This window comes from Canis lupus, chromosome 6, assembly GCF_003254725.2.
Source record: "Canis lupus dingo isolate Sandy chromosome 6, ASM325472v2, whole genome shotgun sequence".
Lineage (NCBI taxonomy): Eukaryota > Metazoa > Chordata > Mammalia > Carnivora > Canidae > Canis > Canis lupus.
The window spans coordinates 25,734,130-25,753,666 of NC_064248.1; the positions used below are offsets into that span (position 1 = coordinate 25,734,130).

A 19,537-nucleotide genomic window follows, 5' to 3' on the forward strand; every position below is an offset into this window, starting at 1 on the left:
GGGTGACTTATTTGAATTGACCCCATATTCCACAAGGTGGGACTTGGTCTGGGCCTTTGGAGCAGGAACACTTGGAAGGGTAAAGGGATAAAAACTAAACAGCCTCTTTAGACTCCTTCTGTGAGGGGCACTAGGACTTGGTTTGTTTTTTGTTTTGTCTTTAAGATAAATAGAACATCTGGAAGTAGTTTTTATGAAGCCTGCCTGGCCCAGGTACAAATCCCAATGTGTCTATTTATCAGGTGGGTAACCTTGAGCAAGTCCTGTTACCTCTGTGACCTTCAGTTTTCTTTCCTGTGCAATGGGGATAATCATACCCCCTATCTGCTAGGGTTGCTGAGAAAGTTTTTTTTTTAAGGTTTATTAATTTATTTTGGAGAGAGAGAGAGAGAACGTGCAGGTGGGGGAGCAGCGGAGGGAGGGGCAGAGGGAGAGGGTCTCATGCAGACTCCTCACTGAGCTCAGAGCCTGAGGATAAGGCGGGGGTTTGACATCACAACCCTGAGATCATGACCTGAGCCAAAAATCTAGAGTCGGACACTTCACTGACTGAGCTACTCAGGTGCCCTGGTTGAGGACTTAGCGCCACACCCGGCAGGCACTGAGCACTCAAATGGTAGCTGTTGCTATTATTATATTATTATGTTATTATTACTTAGGCCTTCTCTAGCCTTAATATTATAAGATTTGATGATTTCATGTGCTGCATACCAGCACTTTCTGGAGTTACACCATTAGTTCTATGTTAAGTAACTATTTGGGTTGTTGTAGTCTGACACATTGTCTTAAACTGGAAGACAAGTTATCGTTCATCCTGCAGGGTTTATTTTGTTGTCCTTATCTGCTCAGGCCATACATCAGGGTTACTTGTCATCCTGAAAGGTTTCCTGGGAGGGAGGGATCTTCTGCAGGTCTCGAGGCAGCCGGAGACTGTACAGGCCACCAAAGGCCACAATGGTTCTCTGGCGAGCCAGCCATTTGACTTGAGTTGTTTTTTCCCCTCTGTCTGAAGAGGCCAAGTGAGCTCTGCCCAGCAACTCAGGCCAGATTAGGCCCAAAAGCCCTCGATGACTTTTTTTTGTTTTGTGTTTTTTTTTTTTTTTTTTTTTTTCAGGAAGTGAAGAATTTAGAGGGATAAAAGGGGGAAATGACTTTTCAGTGTTGTAAGCTTTGTTGCAATCTGGTTTCTTTTTAAAGGAGCTTTGTTGGTAGTGTGAGACCACCCAGACCTTCAGTGGGGCTCCCCCCTCCCCAACACCAGTAGGACGGGGAGAAGGGAACTGAGCCGGCCTGAACCAAGACCCAGTACCCAGGAGAGGAACCTAGTGGTGAAAGAGGCAGGCGAGAGACATGCTTTTAGGAAGCATCTAGTCCAGTGGGGGAGACACTCGCTGAACAGGTAAAGAGGGATATAGGGTAGTTATAGCCAGCCATAACTGCCAAGAAGGAAATAAACAGGTGAGGAGCTAGAGAGGGAGAGGGCTGACTTAGCTGAGATGGTCAGAGAGGTCTCTGTGAGGCATGGACTTTGGGGCCGAGGCTGAAGGGTGTAAAGGCACCAGTCATATGAAATGCATCCAGTAGAAGGAGCATCCAGGGGGGCGTCCAGCAAGAGCACAGGGTGAAGGTGGGAATGACGTTGGTGTATTTGGGGAGGGTGCAGGCTGCAGCTTCGATGTGGACTAGTGGGGATGAGGTCAGGCAAGCAGAAGCCAGTTCCTGAGGACCTGGTTGGCCCTAGTCAGCAGTTTGACTTTGGACTCAAATGGATAAGTTTCTTGAATTACTCACAGCAACTCACCAAGTATTATTTGCCCATTTTACCCCCCCTAGAAACTGAGGCTCTGAGAAGTTACAAGCTACTGAAACAGAAGGGCATTAATGTCGTGACTCTAGAACCCGCGTGTCTGTGTGTTCATTGGACAGTTGTTTATTTGATTTAAGATGTGCCAGGCAGCGTGCTAATGGCCAGGGTGTCCAAGTGAAAAAGAAACTCCGAGGTCTTTGCCCTCGGGGTTCAGAACTTGGCTCAACCTTGGCCAGAATTCCTCTCTGAACTTTCTTTATTGCAAAATGAAGAAGGACCCATGTGGTAAAGAAATAGGATCACAGATGAAAAGTATAGAAAGGGTTTGGTATAATAATCATGGTGCATGGCGAATGCTCCTTCAAGTCTCGCTGTTTTTGTCGTCGCTTCCAGAAATGTTAGAAATCTTTTTTGTAGAAGTCTTGGCCAAGGAAGATAAACACTCCACATAAGAAGTAGCTTGGTCTGTAGTAAGGTCCCTCACAACAAATATAAAATCTTTCTGTACATTGGATTCATCAACAAATAACCAGATGTGTAGCACAATGTGCCAGGCATTAAGCCTAGGGTCCAAGGGTCTCTAAGCCAAGGGTCTGCCAAACTGCAACTCACGGGCCAAATCCAGCCTGCCTCCTATTTTTATAAATAAAATTTTATTAGAACACAGTCATGCCCATTCATTTATGGATTATGGCTGCTTCCTGTAATGATGGCATAGATGAATAGTTGTGATAGAGACTCAGGTGATAACAGTAAGGAAATAGTAACGTTCTCTGGCCTCTTTTGTTTTTTCTTTTTTAATCTTTTTTTTTTTTCAAGATTTATGTATTTATTCCTGAGAGACACAGAGAGAGAGAGGCAGAGACATAGACAGAGAGAGAAGCAGGCTCCATGCAGGAAGGCTGATGTGGGACTCAATCCCAGGACCCCGGGATCATGACCTGAGCCAAAGGCAGACATTCAACCACTGAGCCACCCAGGTGTCCCTGTTTTTTTTTCTTTTTTTAAAAAGATTTTATTTTTTTATTCAAGAGAGACACAGAGAGAGACAGCGACATGGGAAGAGGGAGAAGTGCGGGGAGCCCGATGCGGGACTCCATCCCAGGGCCCCGGGATCATGCTATGAGCCAAAGGCAGATGCTCAACCACAGAGCCACTCAGTTGCCCCTTGCTGACCTGTCTTCCTTTCTTTTTTTTTTTTTTAATTTTTATTTATTTATGATAGTCACAGAGAGAGAGAGAGAGGCAGAGACACAGGCGGAGGGAGAAGCAGGCTCCATGCACCGGGAGCCCGATGTGGGATTCGATCCCGGGTCTCCGGGATCGCGCCCTGGGCCAAATGCAGGCGCCAAACCGCTGCGCCACCCAGGGATCCCTGACCTGTCTTCCAAGCATATAATAGCCATCTAATCCTCAAGATGGTCATGTCAGGAACTACTATCACCATTTTACAGATGGGAGAACTGAGGTGGAATGGTCAACAAGGTAACAGGTGGACCTGGGATTGGAATTCAAGGAGTGGGCCTTGGAGGCTGTGCTTTTAACCACTATATCTGTCACCTCCTCAGACAGATACTTATTCTCACTGAGAATCACAGTGATTGCTCCCCAGAGAGGCCACCGGATGCTCCACTCGCTTGAAAACCAGGAGACTCCGGTTCAGGGCCCAGCGTCACTCTGATTACCTTGTTAGTCACTTCTCTTGGAGACTGTTTACTCATCTGGTCATAAAGCCTTGGACCCGGCTAGTCCGTAGGCCCCACCCAGGTGCCAGGTGGTATGACTCACACAGGTCCTCCCAGCCTGGCAGTTCTGAAGTCTGGCAGATAGAGGAGGCTCCCAAGGCCCTTGGGTCCTCCCCTCTCAGAAAAACGCACAGTAGCTACTGGCAACACGGGGCTATGCAAATAGACATTGAATAAAGTCTGATAAAATTAAAAATTCATTTCCTTAGTCTCACCAGTCACATTTCAATTGCTCAGGAGCCACACATGGCTAGTAGTCACCGTACTGGGCAGTGCAGATATAGAACATTTTTATCATTGCCAAAGGACAGTGCAGCCTGACATTTGATGGCCTGGCATGAGAAATAGCCATGCCAACCTGTGCAGCTCAAGGACAGAAATAGCCACAGGGCCAGCCAGAGAGCTCTTGCTAAATCTGAGTCAGATTATGTCATTCCACTGCTCAAAACCCTTCATAGCTCCCCTCCTTTCTTGACTAAAAGCCGAAGTCCTCACCATGGCCCACAGACCCTGTGTGGTCTGGCTTGTTTCTCCCCAGAACTCTTACCCTGCCACTCATCACTCTCCTTAGCCATACTGGCCTCCCTCCTGTTCTTTGAACTGACTGGGCACAGTCCTGCCTCAGGCCCTTTGCACTTACTCTTCTCTCTCCCTTGGATGCTCTTCTCCCAGATAGCCATGTGGCTCTTTCCTTCCCTTCCTATAGGCTTTGCCCAAACCCATCCATGCCTTATTTTCCTCCACATGCTCTCAATATCTGCAGTATATTGTTCTTGGCTTGTTTACTATTGGTCTCTTCTGACTAGAATATAATTCCCATAAAGACAAGGGAATTTGTGTGTCATATTGAAGGCTGTCACCTAGCAGTTGCTCAGTAAATGTTTTTAAGTGAGCAACTGAATGAATGGATGGATGGGCAGATGTGTCGCCTTTCCAGGAAGAGGGCAGTCATAGGACTGTGGCCATGGACCACTTGGTGGAGATGTCCTAGCAGCTTCAACTAGATGCCCTAGACCCTGGGCCCTCGGGTTAGGGTTAGAGTTAGCTGTGAGCACAGATTACTTGGGGTACCCCACCCCTAGTTAACATCCAAAATAAAAGCAATGTTAAAGAATATGAGTGGAAAGAAGCCCAAAAATTTCTGAAATCAGTGTATACATTGCTTTATTGGTAATCTCAAATGGGATATGCACAAGCCATTTGATCATTTCTTGAGACATAACAGCAAAGCACACATCTAATAGGGCTTCTAATTGGGATGTTGACCATATATTCTGTACCTTAAATAGGAAGAATGATTGGGATGTTGACCGTATATAATATACGGTCAACATCCCAATCATTATTTTTTGCCAGCTTATTTTTTCTCCTTTAGAATTTTTTTAAAGATTTTATTTATTTATTCATGGGGGAGAGAGAGAGAGAGAGAGGCAGAGACACAGGCAGAGGGAGAAGCAGGCTGCATGCAGGGAACCTGACGTGGGACTGGATCCCGGGTCTCCAGGATCATGCCCTGGGCTGAAGGAGGCGCTAAACCGCTGAGCCACCCAGGCTGCCCTAATTTTTTTTTTCAATTGTGAAAAAAAAAAATATCATCCATATAAAAAAGAATGGTATTCAGTACTTACATTCCTTAAATCTTTTTCTCACTTTTTAAAAAAGAGAGACAGAGAGAGAGGCAGAGACATAGGTGGAGGGAGAAGCAGGCTCCCTGTAAGGAGCCTGATGTGGGACTCCATCCCCCAAATCCGGGATCACACCCTGAGCCAAAGGCAGATGCTCAACTGGTGAGCCACCCAGGTGTCCCTTTTTCTCACTCTTTGATGCCCCTGCTTTGCTGGTGTGCTAAACACATGCTTTGGTCTGCCTGGTAGATGAGCCAACATTGCCTGTACCCTACACACCTGATTCATTCATTCATTCATTCATTCATCCGTTCGTTCAGCAGGTGTTTATTGAACATCATGTGTCTGGTTCTGTGCTAGAATCTGGGAACTCAGCAGTGCAAGAGAGGTGGGGTCCCTGCTCTCCTGGGGGCTGCAGTCCTACTGGGGAAGGGAGAGGATTGGAGATAAGGTGCAAGTGAACAGTTAGGGAGGAGGATAGAATTAGGGATGAGTACAGTGGGGTGGGCTCTCAGGAGATAAGGCTGAAGGAGTGAGTGAAAGCTCACTGAGGCAGGAAGTAAATCTGCAAACCTTCCTCCTCTCCAGAGTCTCCTGCAGAGAGGGGTTCCATACAATTTGTCAAACAGAACTCAGTTTCCCCAGCGGCTGGCGAGAGGCCTGGACCAGATGACCCAGAAGGTCCCTTCTTGTCGGGAGTTTCCAGGATTCTGTGAGTGGGAAGAAAAACCCTGAAGTGAACCCAGCACCAAATACGGTTGGGTTAGGTTCTTGGCAGGCACACGAAGGAAGTTGGTGGTAGTTTTAGTCCCATTTGGATCACGGTTGGCTTGTGCCCACATCCTGGGAATGTAGAGGATCTCACGGCCTGTGAAAAGAACTGTCAAGGTAGTTGGGACCTAAGGATGCTGTCCAGGTATACCTGCCTCTGCCCCTCCTTCAGATGGAGGGCTCTCCATGAGCAAGACACTGCTCTAAGTCTCAGAGAGACTACCTTTGTCCTTAACCCAGAAGAATACTAGATGTCAGAAAAAGTACTTAAGGGACGCCTGGGTGGCTCAGCGGTTGAGCCTTTGGCCCAAGGCATGACCCTGGAGTCCCAGGATTGAGTCCCACGTCAGGCTCCCTGCATGGAGCCTGCTTCTCCCTCTGCCTGGGTCTCTGCCTCTCTTTCTGTGTCTCTCATGAATAAATAAATAAAATCTTAAAAAAAAAGTACTTAATTCCCGCGCCTGCCCCCACATCTCCTGTAATTACCCATTCATCTTCCCACCTAAATAATCCTCTCCCAATTGCTACCAGATTCTAGACATTCCTAGATGGAGGCGTATCCCAATGTCGCATATATGCTCCTGCCTCCCACGCAGACAGCCCACAGGCAGCCCACACACGGACCATAGCACTCCGAGGCCATGCTGGGATGACACTCCAGCTGGGCCACCTCAGGAGAACCTCTGACAGAAACTATAATGAGACATTCTTATTCTCTAAGGATGAGAAAAGCAAGGCTCTGAGAGATGATGAAACCTGTCTAGGAAGCCAAAACCAGGAGTTTGTCTTGATGGCAATGCCTTGGGTGAGCCACCATTTCTCTGGGTCCCGTTTTCCCCATTGAAAAGCCAGGGCAGTGAAGCCTTCTCTGTCTACTGCTGCACGTTGGCGTGAGAAATCAGGTGATGTCATGCTTTGACCAATGTCTGGTCCTGTATGAAAACAAGCGGAGGTGGATCCTAGTGAGATAAAAATAATGAGGCCTGCGTTCAAAGGTATGATTGGAGTTTTTTTTTTCTTCTATTTGAAGATGAAGCGCTTCCCACGAACATCTGAAGAGGAATAATCCTTCCTTCCTCTGCGATGATGGCCATTTTGAAAATATGGTGTTCTACCAGGGACTGTTGTGAAATATGAATATGAGTGTATGAAGGAAAAATGAAATAATTTCTCTTAGTGTTCACAAAGCACTTTCAAATCCATGGCCCCCTGAATCATTTTATGGTGAGGACTACAGCTTTGGTATTTGGCAGGCCTGTGAGAGGCTCCTAATTCCAGCACTTACTAGCTGTGTGAGTGGGCCCTTCAATTCTCCAGACCTCAGTTTCTTCATCCGTAAAATGGGGTGATCCTATTTAAAGAGTAGTTCAGAGTTGTAAGTGTGGTGACACATACCTCCCATAGCCTGGCACAAGGTTAGTGCTCGGTAAACCCTACATAATTTTATTTGGGTCGTTTGTAATGCCACCCTCATGATCACGCCAATGATGTCTGTGGTATTATATACCCCATTCCTGAGAAGAAAAACATGTGACCCAGAGATGGTCATTGTGGCCTAGCTCGTGGGTGACAAGCCAACCCAGGCTCCAGCCCCAACCCTTGGTCCCTCACCCTACAGTTGCTGAAGATTCAGTTGGTTGGTGCTGTTCCATTTCAAAGACCTTTGTTTGTGGTTCATAAGAGCTCTTTGTTGCTGTCCAGAAGGAGTGGCCTCCAGCCAGGGCTTGGACCCTTTAGCCTCCAGGCCCCCGCCTGCCCCCCCCCTCCTTTGCACTAGGGAGCCACTGTTACTAAAGGAAGTGTAGCATATCCTCAGGGTGTTCCTGAGCTGGGAAATGGAAGGTTGAGTGAGATTCACAGTCCTGGGCTTGGCAACTGGCAGGGCTCCAGGCGCGTGGCTGTGTGTCATCTGCAGTGGGACAGCTGTTCCGTTGTGTCTGAATATGCTCATCAGAGAGGCAAACGTTACAAATCTGCACTGTCAGACTCGCATCCAGAGAGCAAGGCCTTGGCTGGCTCCCCCTGCCCAGTGCTGGCCCCTGTGGTAGGGCCCATCCTTAGCCCGGCAGTCTCCAGAGCGATCCTTTAAAATGTGGTCAGATCTCAGCATGCACTCAGAGCCCTCAGCGGCTTCCAGTTGGCCTCATCCAAGTGTCATGCCCAGCCCACGGAGTCTGACTCAATCTGGCCCCAGCCATCTCTCTAGAACCCCTGCTTTTCCATGCTCCCTAGTCTAGTTACCTATTGTTGTCAACAAACTAAACGTGATGGCTTCTGCGTTTTATTGTTTCTGCTGATTCTGTGCATCAGGAAATCAGCAGGGCATGGAAGAGATGGTTTGCTCTGCTGTGTGTCATGTCTGTTGGGTCTGGAGCTTCCATATGGGCCTCTTCATGCCCATGGCAGTGCTCGCTGAGGATGACGCAAGGGCCGGGGACTGGCTGCAACAGCTCGCTGGGGTCAGAGCCAGAGACTTTGGTTCTCACTGGCCAGAATTGGTTCTCATCCTTGGACACTTGGGGCCTCTTCCTCTCCCAGCAGCATTGCCAGACTTCTTAGACGACGGCCTGAGGGTCCCAGCAGCACAAAAGTGGGAACTTCCAGGCCCTTTTAAGGCTTGGGGCTGGAATTGGCTGAGCAACATTTCTTTTGCAGCCTCTGGCTAAAGCAAGTCACAGATCCAGCCTAGACTCCAGGGAAAGGGATTGCAGAGAGGCTGGTGTGGCTTATCAGGGGTCAGGAACAACAGAGCCTGTGAGGCTGCTGTTCATTCACTCTTCTCTAGCCATGTAGGCCTCCATGCTCTTACTAAAGCATGTTGTACACACACCCACCTCAGGGCCTTTGCACTTGCTGTTTCCTTTTCCTGGGATGCCCTTCCCCAAATATCCGCAGGGCTCATGTCCTCTATTCAGCCCCAGCTTAAATGCTACTTTAGTACAGAGACCATACCTGACCCACCTATCAGAACCTAGATGGAGGCATCCCAACGTTGCATATATGTTCCTGCCTCCCTTGCAAACGGGAGAGACCCTACTCTGTTTTTGTTTTTGCGCTTACCACCTCCTGGCATAATATTCATCACCTATTTACTATCTAATCTTCCCCTGCCCCCTCGTCTAAATATAAGTGCTGTGTGAAAAGGGCATTTGCTTTGTTTGAGGCAGTATCTCTAGCTCCAGATCTGACACATGATGAATACATTTGTTGAATGAATATTGGAGAGGAGGAAACAAGTTCAGAGGTTAAGTAACTTTCCCAAAGACACACAACACTAATAACAACAGAGTCAGGATTCCAACCAAGCATCTAATATTAAGTCTTAGAATTTTTTTTTGCCTATGGGGGGTGGTAACTGCTTAGATAATTATGGCTATTTTCTACTTCCTCTCTCTCTGTCCTATCTCCATTCAAGGTAGTCTTTCCACAATAAAAACTGAATCAGGCGTAAAACCCATCTTGAAGGTAGCATCCCTCAACTTCAGTGGAAGGCCCTCCCTTCTTAGACCCCTGCATAAGGCACAGCAAAACTTGGCCTCCAGCAGTGGCCTGATGTAATAAATACAGATTTTTTTTTTAAAGATTTTATTTATTTATTCATGAGAGACACACACACAGAGGCAGAGACACAGGCAGAGGAAGAAGCAGGCTCCATGCAAGGAGCCTGATGTGGGACTGGATCCTGCGACTCTGGGATCACACCCTGAGCCAAAGGCAGACACTCAACTGCTGAGCCAAATACAGGTGTCCCGCAAATACAGATTTTTGAGTCAGGAAGACCTGGTTCTGTTTTCAGCGCCTCCACTCACAGGTTAAGCATTGGCAAAATAGTAATGTCATCCATCCATCCATCCATCCATCCATCCATCCATCCATCCATCTAATGAGTATTTATTGAATTCCTCTCTGAATCAAGAATGGTGCTAGGTCCTGGGGTGCAGTGGTAAAGACATCATCACAGTTCTTGCCCTCTGAGAATTTCCAGTCTCCTGGAGGAGACAGGTGTACTCACACAGTCACACAAATGAACTTATTTACAAATATTATGTACTTATTTACAAATTGTGATGTGCTGTAAAGGACTTAGTGTGTATGTGGGGGAATGTGTGACAAGGCACCTATAATAGTGCAGTGGGGCAGGAGCAGTTTCCCTAAGGAAGTGACATTTGAGTAGGAGCTAATAGGATAAATAGGTGTGGCAAGTTCATTCCAGGCAGAGGAAACAGCATTTGCAAAGGCTCTGAGGAGGAAGGAACAGAGCTTATCTTAGTATCTGAAAGATCCTAAAAAAATGTGTGATTAGAGGGCAGAGAGCTTGAGGAACTGGAGACAAGACAGGAATCTGACCATACATGGCTTTGAGGACCTGGGCATGGGGTTGGGGAAACCCATCTACTTTATTTTCTCATCTGTAAAATGGTACTGATAGTAGTACCTACCTCAGTATGTGTGGGCATCTGTGGTCAGCTGGCTGACAGCTGACTGTAGGTTGTCTGGGATGGTCTCAGCTGGGGTGATCATCCCTGTTCCAGTGGTCATAACCTTCAGCAGGTTAGCTTGGGCTTGTTCATGTGACAGTAACTGGGATCCAGGGAGCAATAGAAGCTGGCAAGGCCCAGAACTGGACAACATCACTTCTACTGCATTCTGTTGGTCCGAGCAAATCACACGGCCAGCCCAGATCCATGATTCTGTGTGCCTGGTGCACAGGAAATGCTCTGTCAATGCTATTATTATTGTTGTCATTGGTGTTGATGTTATCACTATGCATTTGCATAGTGCTTTATGCTTTTCAGAGTTTTATCCCATACAGCATTATAGCCTACACTGTGTGAAGATAGTCGGGGCAAATTGTACTAGCCCTATCTGACAAATGTAGAAGAGTTTAGATAATTGCCTGAGGTCACACATTTGGTAGTGACTGCAGCCAAACACTGGAACTCAGTTATCATGTAACCTAAAGCATATTTGTACATGCATCTGCTGAAAGTGAACCCATTTGCAGCTGATGTCATTGTTCTGAGCACCAACCTGGTAAATAGGATAATAAAAGGTACAAATGCCTTTGTCAGTGATGTAGGCTAGTGACCATCTGCAAGATTTAGGTATAGCCTCTGAGACACAAGTCTCAATGCAAAAAAAAAAATTTTTTTTTTTTTTGGCTCTTAAGTTCACTGGAGTCAATGATGGATCTTTCTCTCTTTTTTTCTTGCTCAGAGAGTCTCTCTTTGGACTCCAGTTTCTTTTCTTCTCCACCTGTGAATTTCCTTCAAGAATTGCCAAGCTATCGGTCCATTGCACGTAGGAGGACAACCATTCCTTCTCGAGACAAGCAAAGTGGTACTTTGCTGAAGCCGACAGCCTCTTACAGTTCCCAGCTGGAAGGAAGAATCACTGAAAACCTCAACAGCCAATCGATTCGGAAGTATGCACTGAACATCTCTGAGAAGCGGAGGCTAAGGTTTGTTTGGTGGGCCATCTAGAAGGCATCTGATGTCTGTTTTGGGCAGAGGTGTGTTTTATGCATGGAATGCATTTCCTAAAGAGTTTACATAATTAGAATATATTACTTAAGGTCAACCAAGCTGTGGTAACAAAGTTACCCAAACAGGTAATAGCTCAGTTTATTTCTTCTTCACCTAAGAGTCCTAGGTTCAGATCAAGGGGAAACTTTGTAGTCATTCAGGGACCCAGGCTCTGTCCATCTTGTGGCTCCGCAATCCCCCAAAACCTCACTGTTGTCTACAGTTCCTCCCTGTTTCCCCTTCCCTCAGGCCCTGCCAGCTACTACTCTACTCTTTTCTCTAGATTTGCCATTCTGGACATTTCAGATAAGTGGAATCATACAATATGTGACCTTTTGTACCAGGATTCCTTCACTTAGCATAATGTTTTCAAGTTTCTTCAACCAAGTTGTGACATGTATCAGTATGTTGTTCCTTTTTATGGTAATGATATTTCATCATAGGGATGAATATGCCTCATTTTGTCCATTCATTGGTTGGTGAACATTTGGGTTCTACCTTTTGGCTATTGCGAATAGTGCTGCTATGAACATTTATGTGCAAATTTTTGTTTGGGACCCTGTTTTCAGTTCTTTGGGGATATCTACCTAGGAGTGGAATCTCTGGGTCATATGGTATTTTTATGTTTAACTTTGTGAGGAATATCAAGACTGTTTTCCCTAGTGGCCAACCCCGTTTTACATTTCCACCAGCAGTGTATGAGGGCTTCACATCCTCTTGGCTGAGGTTTTATTTGATGCCAAGGCTTGATGACACTTTCATTATCATTGTCATGATTGTTTATTAATGCAGGAACATTCAGGAGACCCAGATGAAGTATTTATCTGAGTGGGACCAGTGGAAACGGTATAGCAGCAAGTCCTGGAAGAGGTTCATAGGGAAGGCTCGTGAGATGACCACCCACCTGGAGCTGTGGCGGAAGGACATTCGCAGCATAGAAGGTACCACGCCCCCCCCCCCCCCACTCTGCACGTGCTCCTCTGCAGAAGACTACTGGGCTGGGGGGAAAGTATAGCTTCCTTTTCCCTAACTTCTAGATGAAATTTAGCACTTCCTTCCATGATGAATGGGAACAACTGCACCAGTTAGGATTAGCAGAACCTGTATCTTTGTCACATATTTTCCTGTCCCTTCCAGTTATCTTGGAATATCATTTATGCTTATCACTATTTTGAAATTGCAGCAGTAAATCTGTAAGATCTGCCACTAGGTCTTGTTATTTAATGTGCCAGTGAAGATGCTTATGTATTATTCCAGCACAAATTTGGTTTTTAATATTATAACCATATGTCCATTTTTATTTGGTGCATTTACTATTTTTTTAAGATTTTAATTTTTTAAAGTAATCTCTACACCCAACATGGGGTTCAAATTTACAACCCTGAGATCAAGGGTCACATGCTCTACCAACTAAGCTAGCCTGGTGCCCTGTATTTGGTGCATTTATTTTTATTTTATTTTATTTTATTTTTTGCATATATGATTCCATTTTACCCCCCAATATTTTAGTTTAAATGCTTGTTAGTTAACATATAGTCTAATCTTTGGTGCATTTAAGATGTTATTCTTTTTTTTTTTTAATTTTATTTATTTATTCATGAGAGACACAGAGAGAGAGAGAGGCAGAGACACAGGCAGAGGAAGAAGCAGGCTCTATGCAGGAAGCCCGATGTGGGATTTGATCCTGGGACTCCAGGATCACACCTTGAGCCAAAGGCAGACACTTAACCTCTGAGCCACCCAGGTGTCCCTAAGATGTTATTCTGAGATGGGATTCATTAGGCTTCAGCAGACTGCCAAAGGTGCCCATGGCCCTGAAAATACTGAAGATCCCTACTTTTCCATATTTTTTTTAAGGATTTTTAAAATCTGCTCATCACACACACACACACACACACACACAGGCAGAGACATAGGCAGAGGGAGAGGCAGGATCCATGCAGGGAGCCTGATATGGGACTCAGTCCTGGGACTCTGGGATCAGGGACTGAGCCAAAGGAAAGCGCTCAACCACTGAGGCACCCAGGTGTCCCCCTACTTTTCTATATTGGTGAGAATAGGGTTATAGTATGGTCGGTCAGCTCTGGCTGCTGTAACAAAATACCTTAGTCAGGGTGGCCTCAACAACAGAAGTTATTTTCTTATAGTCCGGAGACTGAAAGTTCAAGACCAGGCTGCCTTCTCACTGTGTCTTTGCATGACTTTGTCTTTGTGTGCTCTTGAGGAAAGAGAAGGAGAGAGAGAGAGAGAGAAGGAGCTCTGACACCTCTTCTTGTCAAAGGACACTATCCCGTCATGGGGACCTACTCTTATGACCACATCTAAACCTAATCACCCCCCAAAAGCCCCACCTCGAAATACTGTCATATTAGGGCTTAGGGCTTCAGCATATGAATTTGGGCCAGATAGGGGGAATATAATTCAGTCCATAGCAAGTATACAAAAACTGGAAATTGTGCCAAAATATAAAATTAGGAAAAAACATTTAAATCTTGAGTGACATAGAGCCAGGAGGAAAATACCTCTTAGGATGACATAGTTTCTTTTTTTTTTTTTTTTTAAAGATTTTATTTATTTATTCATAAGAGACACAGGCAGAGGGAGAAGCAGGCTCCATGCAGGGAGCCTGACGTGGGACTTGATCCCCGGTCTCCAGGATCACACCCTGGGCAGAAGGCAGGCGCTAAACCGCTGAGCCACCAGGGCTGCCCCCATAGTTTATACTATAAAGCAAAAACGATTTATAGACAACTCCTCAAATCTGCTCAAATGGGAATTTTGTCAAGTTTGTAAGGAATGTGGCAGGATGAATGGAAGAAATGCTATCACTGTTAATATTTTAAGACCTTTAAAATACTCTTCAGGGGCGTCTGGGTGGCTTAAGCATCTGCCTTTGGCTCAGGTCATGATCCCTGAGTCTTGGGATCGAACTCCATGTCAGGATCCCTGCTCAGCGGAGAGTCTGCTTCTCCCTCTCTCTCTGCCCCTCCCACCACCCTTGTGTTCTCTCTCTCTGTCTCTCTCAAATAAATAAATAAAATAAAATCTTTAAACTACTCTTGGTAACTTACTCAGTGAAGCACCTATTTAAATTGTTTTATTGGGAGACTGTAAATGAAATGACAAGGGGCTTCATAAGCTCACTTAAAATATAACCATCTAGATGTACTTTTTTGAGATCTAAGTACATCATGATGTTTGATGTGATATAATAAGAACTAACACTGATTGAGCCTTTACTATGAATGGGCCATTGTGTTAAACATTTTACTCATATTGGCTTAGTTAATCCTCATCAGAACATTTCTCATAGTTATTTATCATTTGCATGGCTCAGAGAGTAGGAGGAGGTGGATCCAGGAAATAAAGGATTTGATCCAGGCCAAAAAGCTTCTGAGCCCAGGAGTTTAGCCACCATGCCCAGCTTCCTTTCTTGTTTAGTGATGACCTTTCTGGAGGTTTTCATTCACAAAGTGACTTGTGAGAATTCAGAAACATATTCATACATTTGTGGTCAGTTACAAAAGCACTACTGCAGTTCACTGGGGAAAGGCGAGCTTCTTCACTAAACAGTGCTGAGTCAACTAGATACTCCTATAAGAAACCATAGATATTGAGTCCTATCTTGCACCATTGTCAGATAGTTAATTCAAGAGGGAATGAGGGAAAAAAAAAGATGGAGTGTAGATTTAGAAAAAAAGGAGAAAAGAAACCTTAAAGCCAACAGTAGAACAAAATATTTCTTCCTCCCTCCCCCACCTAGAGTACTCCAACTTCAGCTTTCTGGCTGATTGGATCTGCTGTGGGGGGTGCATGTGGGTCAATACTCCTGATCAGTGATGTCTGGATTTCTTTTTTTCCAGGGAAATTTGGCACTGGGATTCAGTCCTATTTCTCCTTCTTGCGGTTTCTGGTGTTGCTGAATTTGGTGATATTTCTGATCATCTTTATGCTGGTTTTGCTCCCAGTCTTGCTCACCAAATACAACATCACCAACAGCACCTTTGTGCTCATTCCATCCAAAGACACGGGTGAGTCTAAGACCTGGTTTGCTGTGAAAATGTTCTTGTCACTATGTACCTAATCTGCAATGCTTCTTTCCTCGGGAATCTTTATATTCTAAGTTGTGGGTGCTTGTATTAGAATGGGCTCGGTTTGCTGCCCAAGCAAATGACCCCATAACTCTCAGCACCTATTAACCACAAAAAGTTCTTTCTCACTCATGGTATGTGTCCATCACTGTTTGGTGGTAGCTTTGTTCCATGTTGTCCTCACTCTGGAGCCCAAGCTGATGGAGCAGCCTCTCCCTGGACTATTGACAGTCATTATGTCCAAAGGAAAAAAGAGCCATAGCAAGCATGCTAGCTTCTAAAGCTCCTGTCTGGAGATGGCACCTGTCATTTCTGTCATACCTCAATACTCCAAGCAAGTCACCTTGGCCACTCTTGATTTCACCAACACATTTGTGGGGAGCCCTGTGGGCTAGGAAAGTGGAATATATAGCAAACATGATATAACCTACTCTAGTAACTTTACTTTGAGACTTTTATTTCTGATAATGGTGACATTTATCTTCCACCAGTCATGTGCCAGACATTATGGCAAGTGCTGGACCTGTGTTTTCTTACTGAGTTCTCAAGATAGATCACAACTTTTGGGCATCCTATGTATTCAAATAGGGAACGTTTTTGTTATTCTACAAACATTTATTGATTCCCCTCTAGGTATCAAGCTCTATGCTAAGGGTCAGAAGTAAGTGAGCTGAATCAGAGCCTGATTTATGTTAGAATTATAAAATGGCAGAACTGGAATTGCCTTTGGAGGAACTGGCTCAACTTTTTTTAACAAAGGGGAGGCTAAGGCCTACAGGAGAAGTGGTATATTGGGTTAATTTCCTCAGTGTATCCCTCTCCTGTAATTGTGACCTTATAGGGCCTCCCACTGTAGGCAGAGAATACTTTCTGCCTCATTGGTATTGCACTTGGCCATGTGGCTTGTTTTGTCCAGTGGAGTATTTGCTTGAAATGGTTTGTGTGGTTGGCCTGCCTATGAGAAGAGCATCACCCAGATAACCATTGCCTCAACCTGGGCCCCAGAATAAAGTCATATGGCGCAGACCTGAGCCCAATTGGAAGCCTGGAGTCCATTCTAGCTCAGCCTAAATCAGCTCAATGAACTGAAACACAGCTCCATGAATGAGAAAATAAATGTTTGGTATGTTCAGTTACTGAGACTTTGCAGTTATTTGTTACACAGCAATAGCTCACTGATACAGAAAAAGTGAATTAGCTGTTTAAGGATACAATAGTGTCACTAAAATTGGCATGCAAATAATTTATTGGTTATTTATGCATGTATAAATATATAGGCTGTTTTAATGAACCTGTATGTTTATTTACCCACATGTAGAGATCTTTTAAAATTGGATGTGCTGGGATCCCTGGGTGGCGCAGCAGTTTGGCGCCTGCCTTTGGCCCAGGTCGCGATCCTGGAGACCCGGGATCGAATCCCACGTCGGGCTCCCGGTGCATGGAGCCTGCTTCTCCCTCTGCCTGTGTCTCTGCCTCTCTCTCTCTCTCTCTCTCTCTCTCTCTCTCTGTGTGACTATCATAAATAAATAAAAAAAAAATTTTTTTAAATTTAAAAATTGGATGTGCTTACAGTGGAATCACAGTTTTATCAATCACATATTCCAAAACATGTGCAAACATGAACCCGAAACCACAACATACCAATACAAACAGAAAACACATGCTGTTAAGTTGACCCACATACAGAATGAATAGAAAAAGACATATATCCATAGATGTGTAGGGAAGATAGTGAGAGGAGAAAATCCTGCCTTACTTGGTGGATTGTGGTTTGCATGACAAATAGAAAACCACAAATTCACAAACACATCCATACATAATTTGATGTGACATCTCTCAATGTATATGCATGTGCATGCATATTTACACAAACGTTGATAGACAAGTTACAGAGACTGTACAACTGTTTTCTACTGATGTTCTTTTTGTTTTTTACAGATGTTCAATGCACAGTATATCCAATAAGTAGCTCTGGACTCATTTACTTTTATAGTTATGTCATAGACTTGCTCTCTGGCACTGTAAGTATTTAATTCTGTATTTGTACCCTCAATAGACTGAACATAGGGTAATTTAAAGGTCAGATTCCTGAATGTCTGCAGTTAGAGCCAGACACAAGAGTTGACCCAAGTACTAACTAGAAAAAGAAACAGGCTTTGCAGTGACTTCAACAGCAAGGATAATGTTCACCCACTTGCTGCTAAAATATGCAGGAAATAGATTTTATTGCTTTCAGCCACTGGCCTTTTTTTTTTTTTTTTTAAGATTTTTAAAAAAAATTTTATTTATTTATGATAGTCAGAGAGAGAGAGAGAGAGAGAGGCAGAGACACAGGCAGAGGGAGAAGCAGGCTCCATGCACTGGGAGCCCGATGTGGGATTTGATCCCGGGTCTCCAGGATCACACCCTGGGCCAAAGGCAGGCGCCAAACCGCTGCGCCACCCAGGGATCCCCCACTGGCCTTTTCTTAGTCCCTGCCACCTTCATATTGACTTGCCTCAAATACTGAGTTCTCCCAAAGAAAGAAGTTTCAGTGAAAATAAGCCCAGATAGAATTATTTAATTTCTCAAACATTACAAAACCTTACATTTTGGGGTCCCAGACCACCTGGATGAAAGCCATGACTCTTCCTCCCAGAAATCACACACAAAGATATGAGTCATGCATACATGTGTCCATGTGTGTGTGCACACACCACATTTATACACATTCTTATACATTACTTGAAATTCAAAGTCTGTTTATCTCTAGGTTTTGAGCCCTTGCTCCAAATTGGAACTAAGCTTATCCTTCCTACAGTAATTCCAAAGGTTTTTTAGCTTCTTTCTTCTAAAAATTAATTTTGGGTGTGTGCTTCCGTTTGTTTATCCCACTTTTTTTCAGGAAATAAGATGTAGCTATGAAAAGTGGCCATCTCTGCCTCCTAGACCAGGATTTCTCAACCTCAGCATTATTGATGTTTGGGATCCAATACTTCTTCATTGTGGGGACTGTCCTGTACACTGGAGGAAGTTTAGCAGCCCCCCTGGCCTCTAGATGCCAGTAGCAGCCATAGTTGTGACAATCAAAAATGTCTCCAGACATTGCAGATATTTCCTGGGGAACAGAATTGCCTCTGGTTAGGAACCACTCCTTTAGGGGCACCTGGGTGGCTCAGTGGTTGAGCATCTGCCTTTGGCTCCAGTTGTGATCCCAGGGTCCTGGGATCGAGTCCTGCTTCGGGCTTCCCACAGGAAGCCTGCTTCTCCCTCTACCTATGGGGTTAGCCTTTCTGTGTCTCTCACGAATAAATAAAATCTTTAAAAATAAATAAATAAGTAAATAAGATAAATAAAAAGTAAATAAAATAAAATAAAATTCCCACCATGCAAAAGAAGAAATGGAAGCTATATAGAACATGTGAGGAGGAAAGAAATTCAGTGACTAACCCAAGGTCATTAGTGAAAGCAAAGGGGATCAGATTCCCAGAACTGCTGTTAGCCTCATTTCTGTAGATGATATCCCACAAAAGAGGTTTTTCTTTGTGGCTCTCCACACACCATAACCTCCTTCCTTAGAGGAAAAATTGTAGGACACTTAGATGCATTTGGTCAAAAATGTTCCCTAAATTATATGTTATGAGAGAAGACTTGGCCAGAGAGATTAAACAGTGGCTTGCTGGGGCACCTGGGTGGCTCAGTCTTTGGCTCAGGTCATGATCCTGGGGCCCTGGGATCAAGCCCCACATCAGGCTCCCTGATCAGTGGGGAGTATACTACTCTCTCTGCCTCTGCCCTCCCCCTGCTTGTGCTCTCTCTCACATACTCTCTGTCTTTGTCATTAATTAATTAATATCTTTAGACACTAGCTTGTCTTTGCTGAAAAGAGTTGAGCTCATGATCAAATCAGAAGGATTATTTTCTAGGCCCACTGGATCTTTGCCCTATAATCTTAGCCTATAATGTTACATTACTTTGAGGTTGATATTGATGA

General features: G+C 44.8%; 1 protein-coding gene across 5 annotated transcripts in view; it reads left to right on the forward strand.

Annotated features, from left to right (window-relative positions):
- Window positions 1-19,537, forward strand: part of TMC7 (transmembrane channel like 7) — a 62,116-nt gene that overhangs the window by 5,352 nt on the left and 37,227 nt on the right. For all 5 annotated transcript variants that reach the window (XR_003123968.3, XM_025416395.3, XM_025416396.3 and 2 more), the window contains exons 2-5: window positions 11,166-11,409; window positions 12,266-12,414; window positions 15,337-15,504; window positions 17,503-17,585. Coding sequence is in view for 4 of the 5 variants with exons in the window: in XM_025416395.3 (XP_025272180.1) it covers window positions 11,166-11,409; window positions 12,266-12,414; window positions 15,337-15,504; window positions 17,503-17,585 (644 nt within the window). In the remaining variant the exon portion in view is untranslated. The remainder of the gene's footprint in view (window positions 1-11,165; window positions 11,410-12,265; window positions 12,415-15,336; window positions 15,505-17,502; window positions 17,586-19,537) is intronic.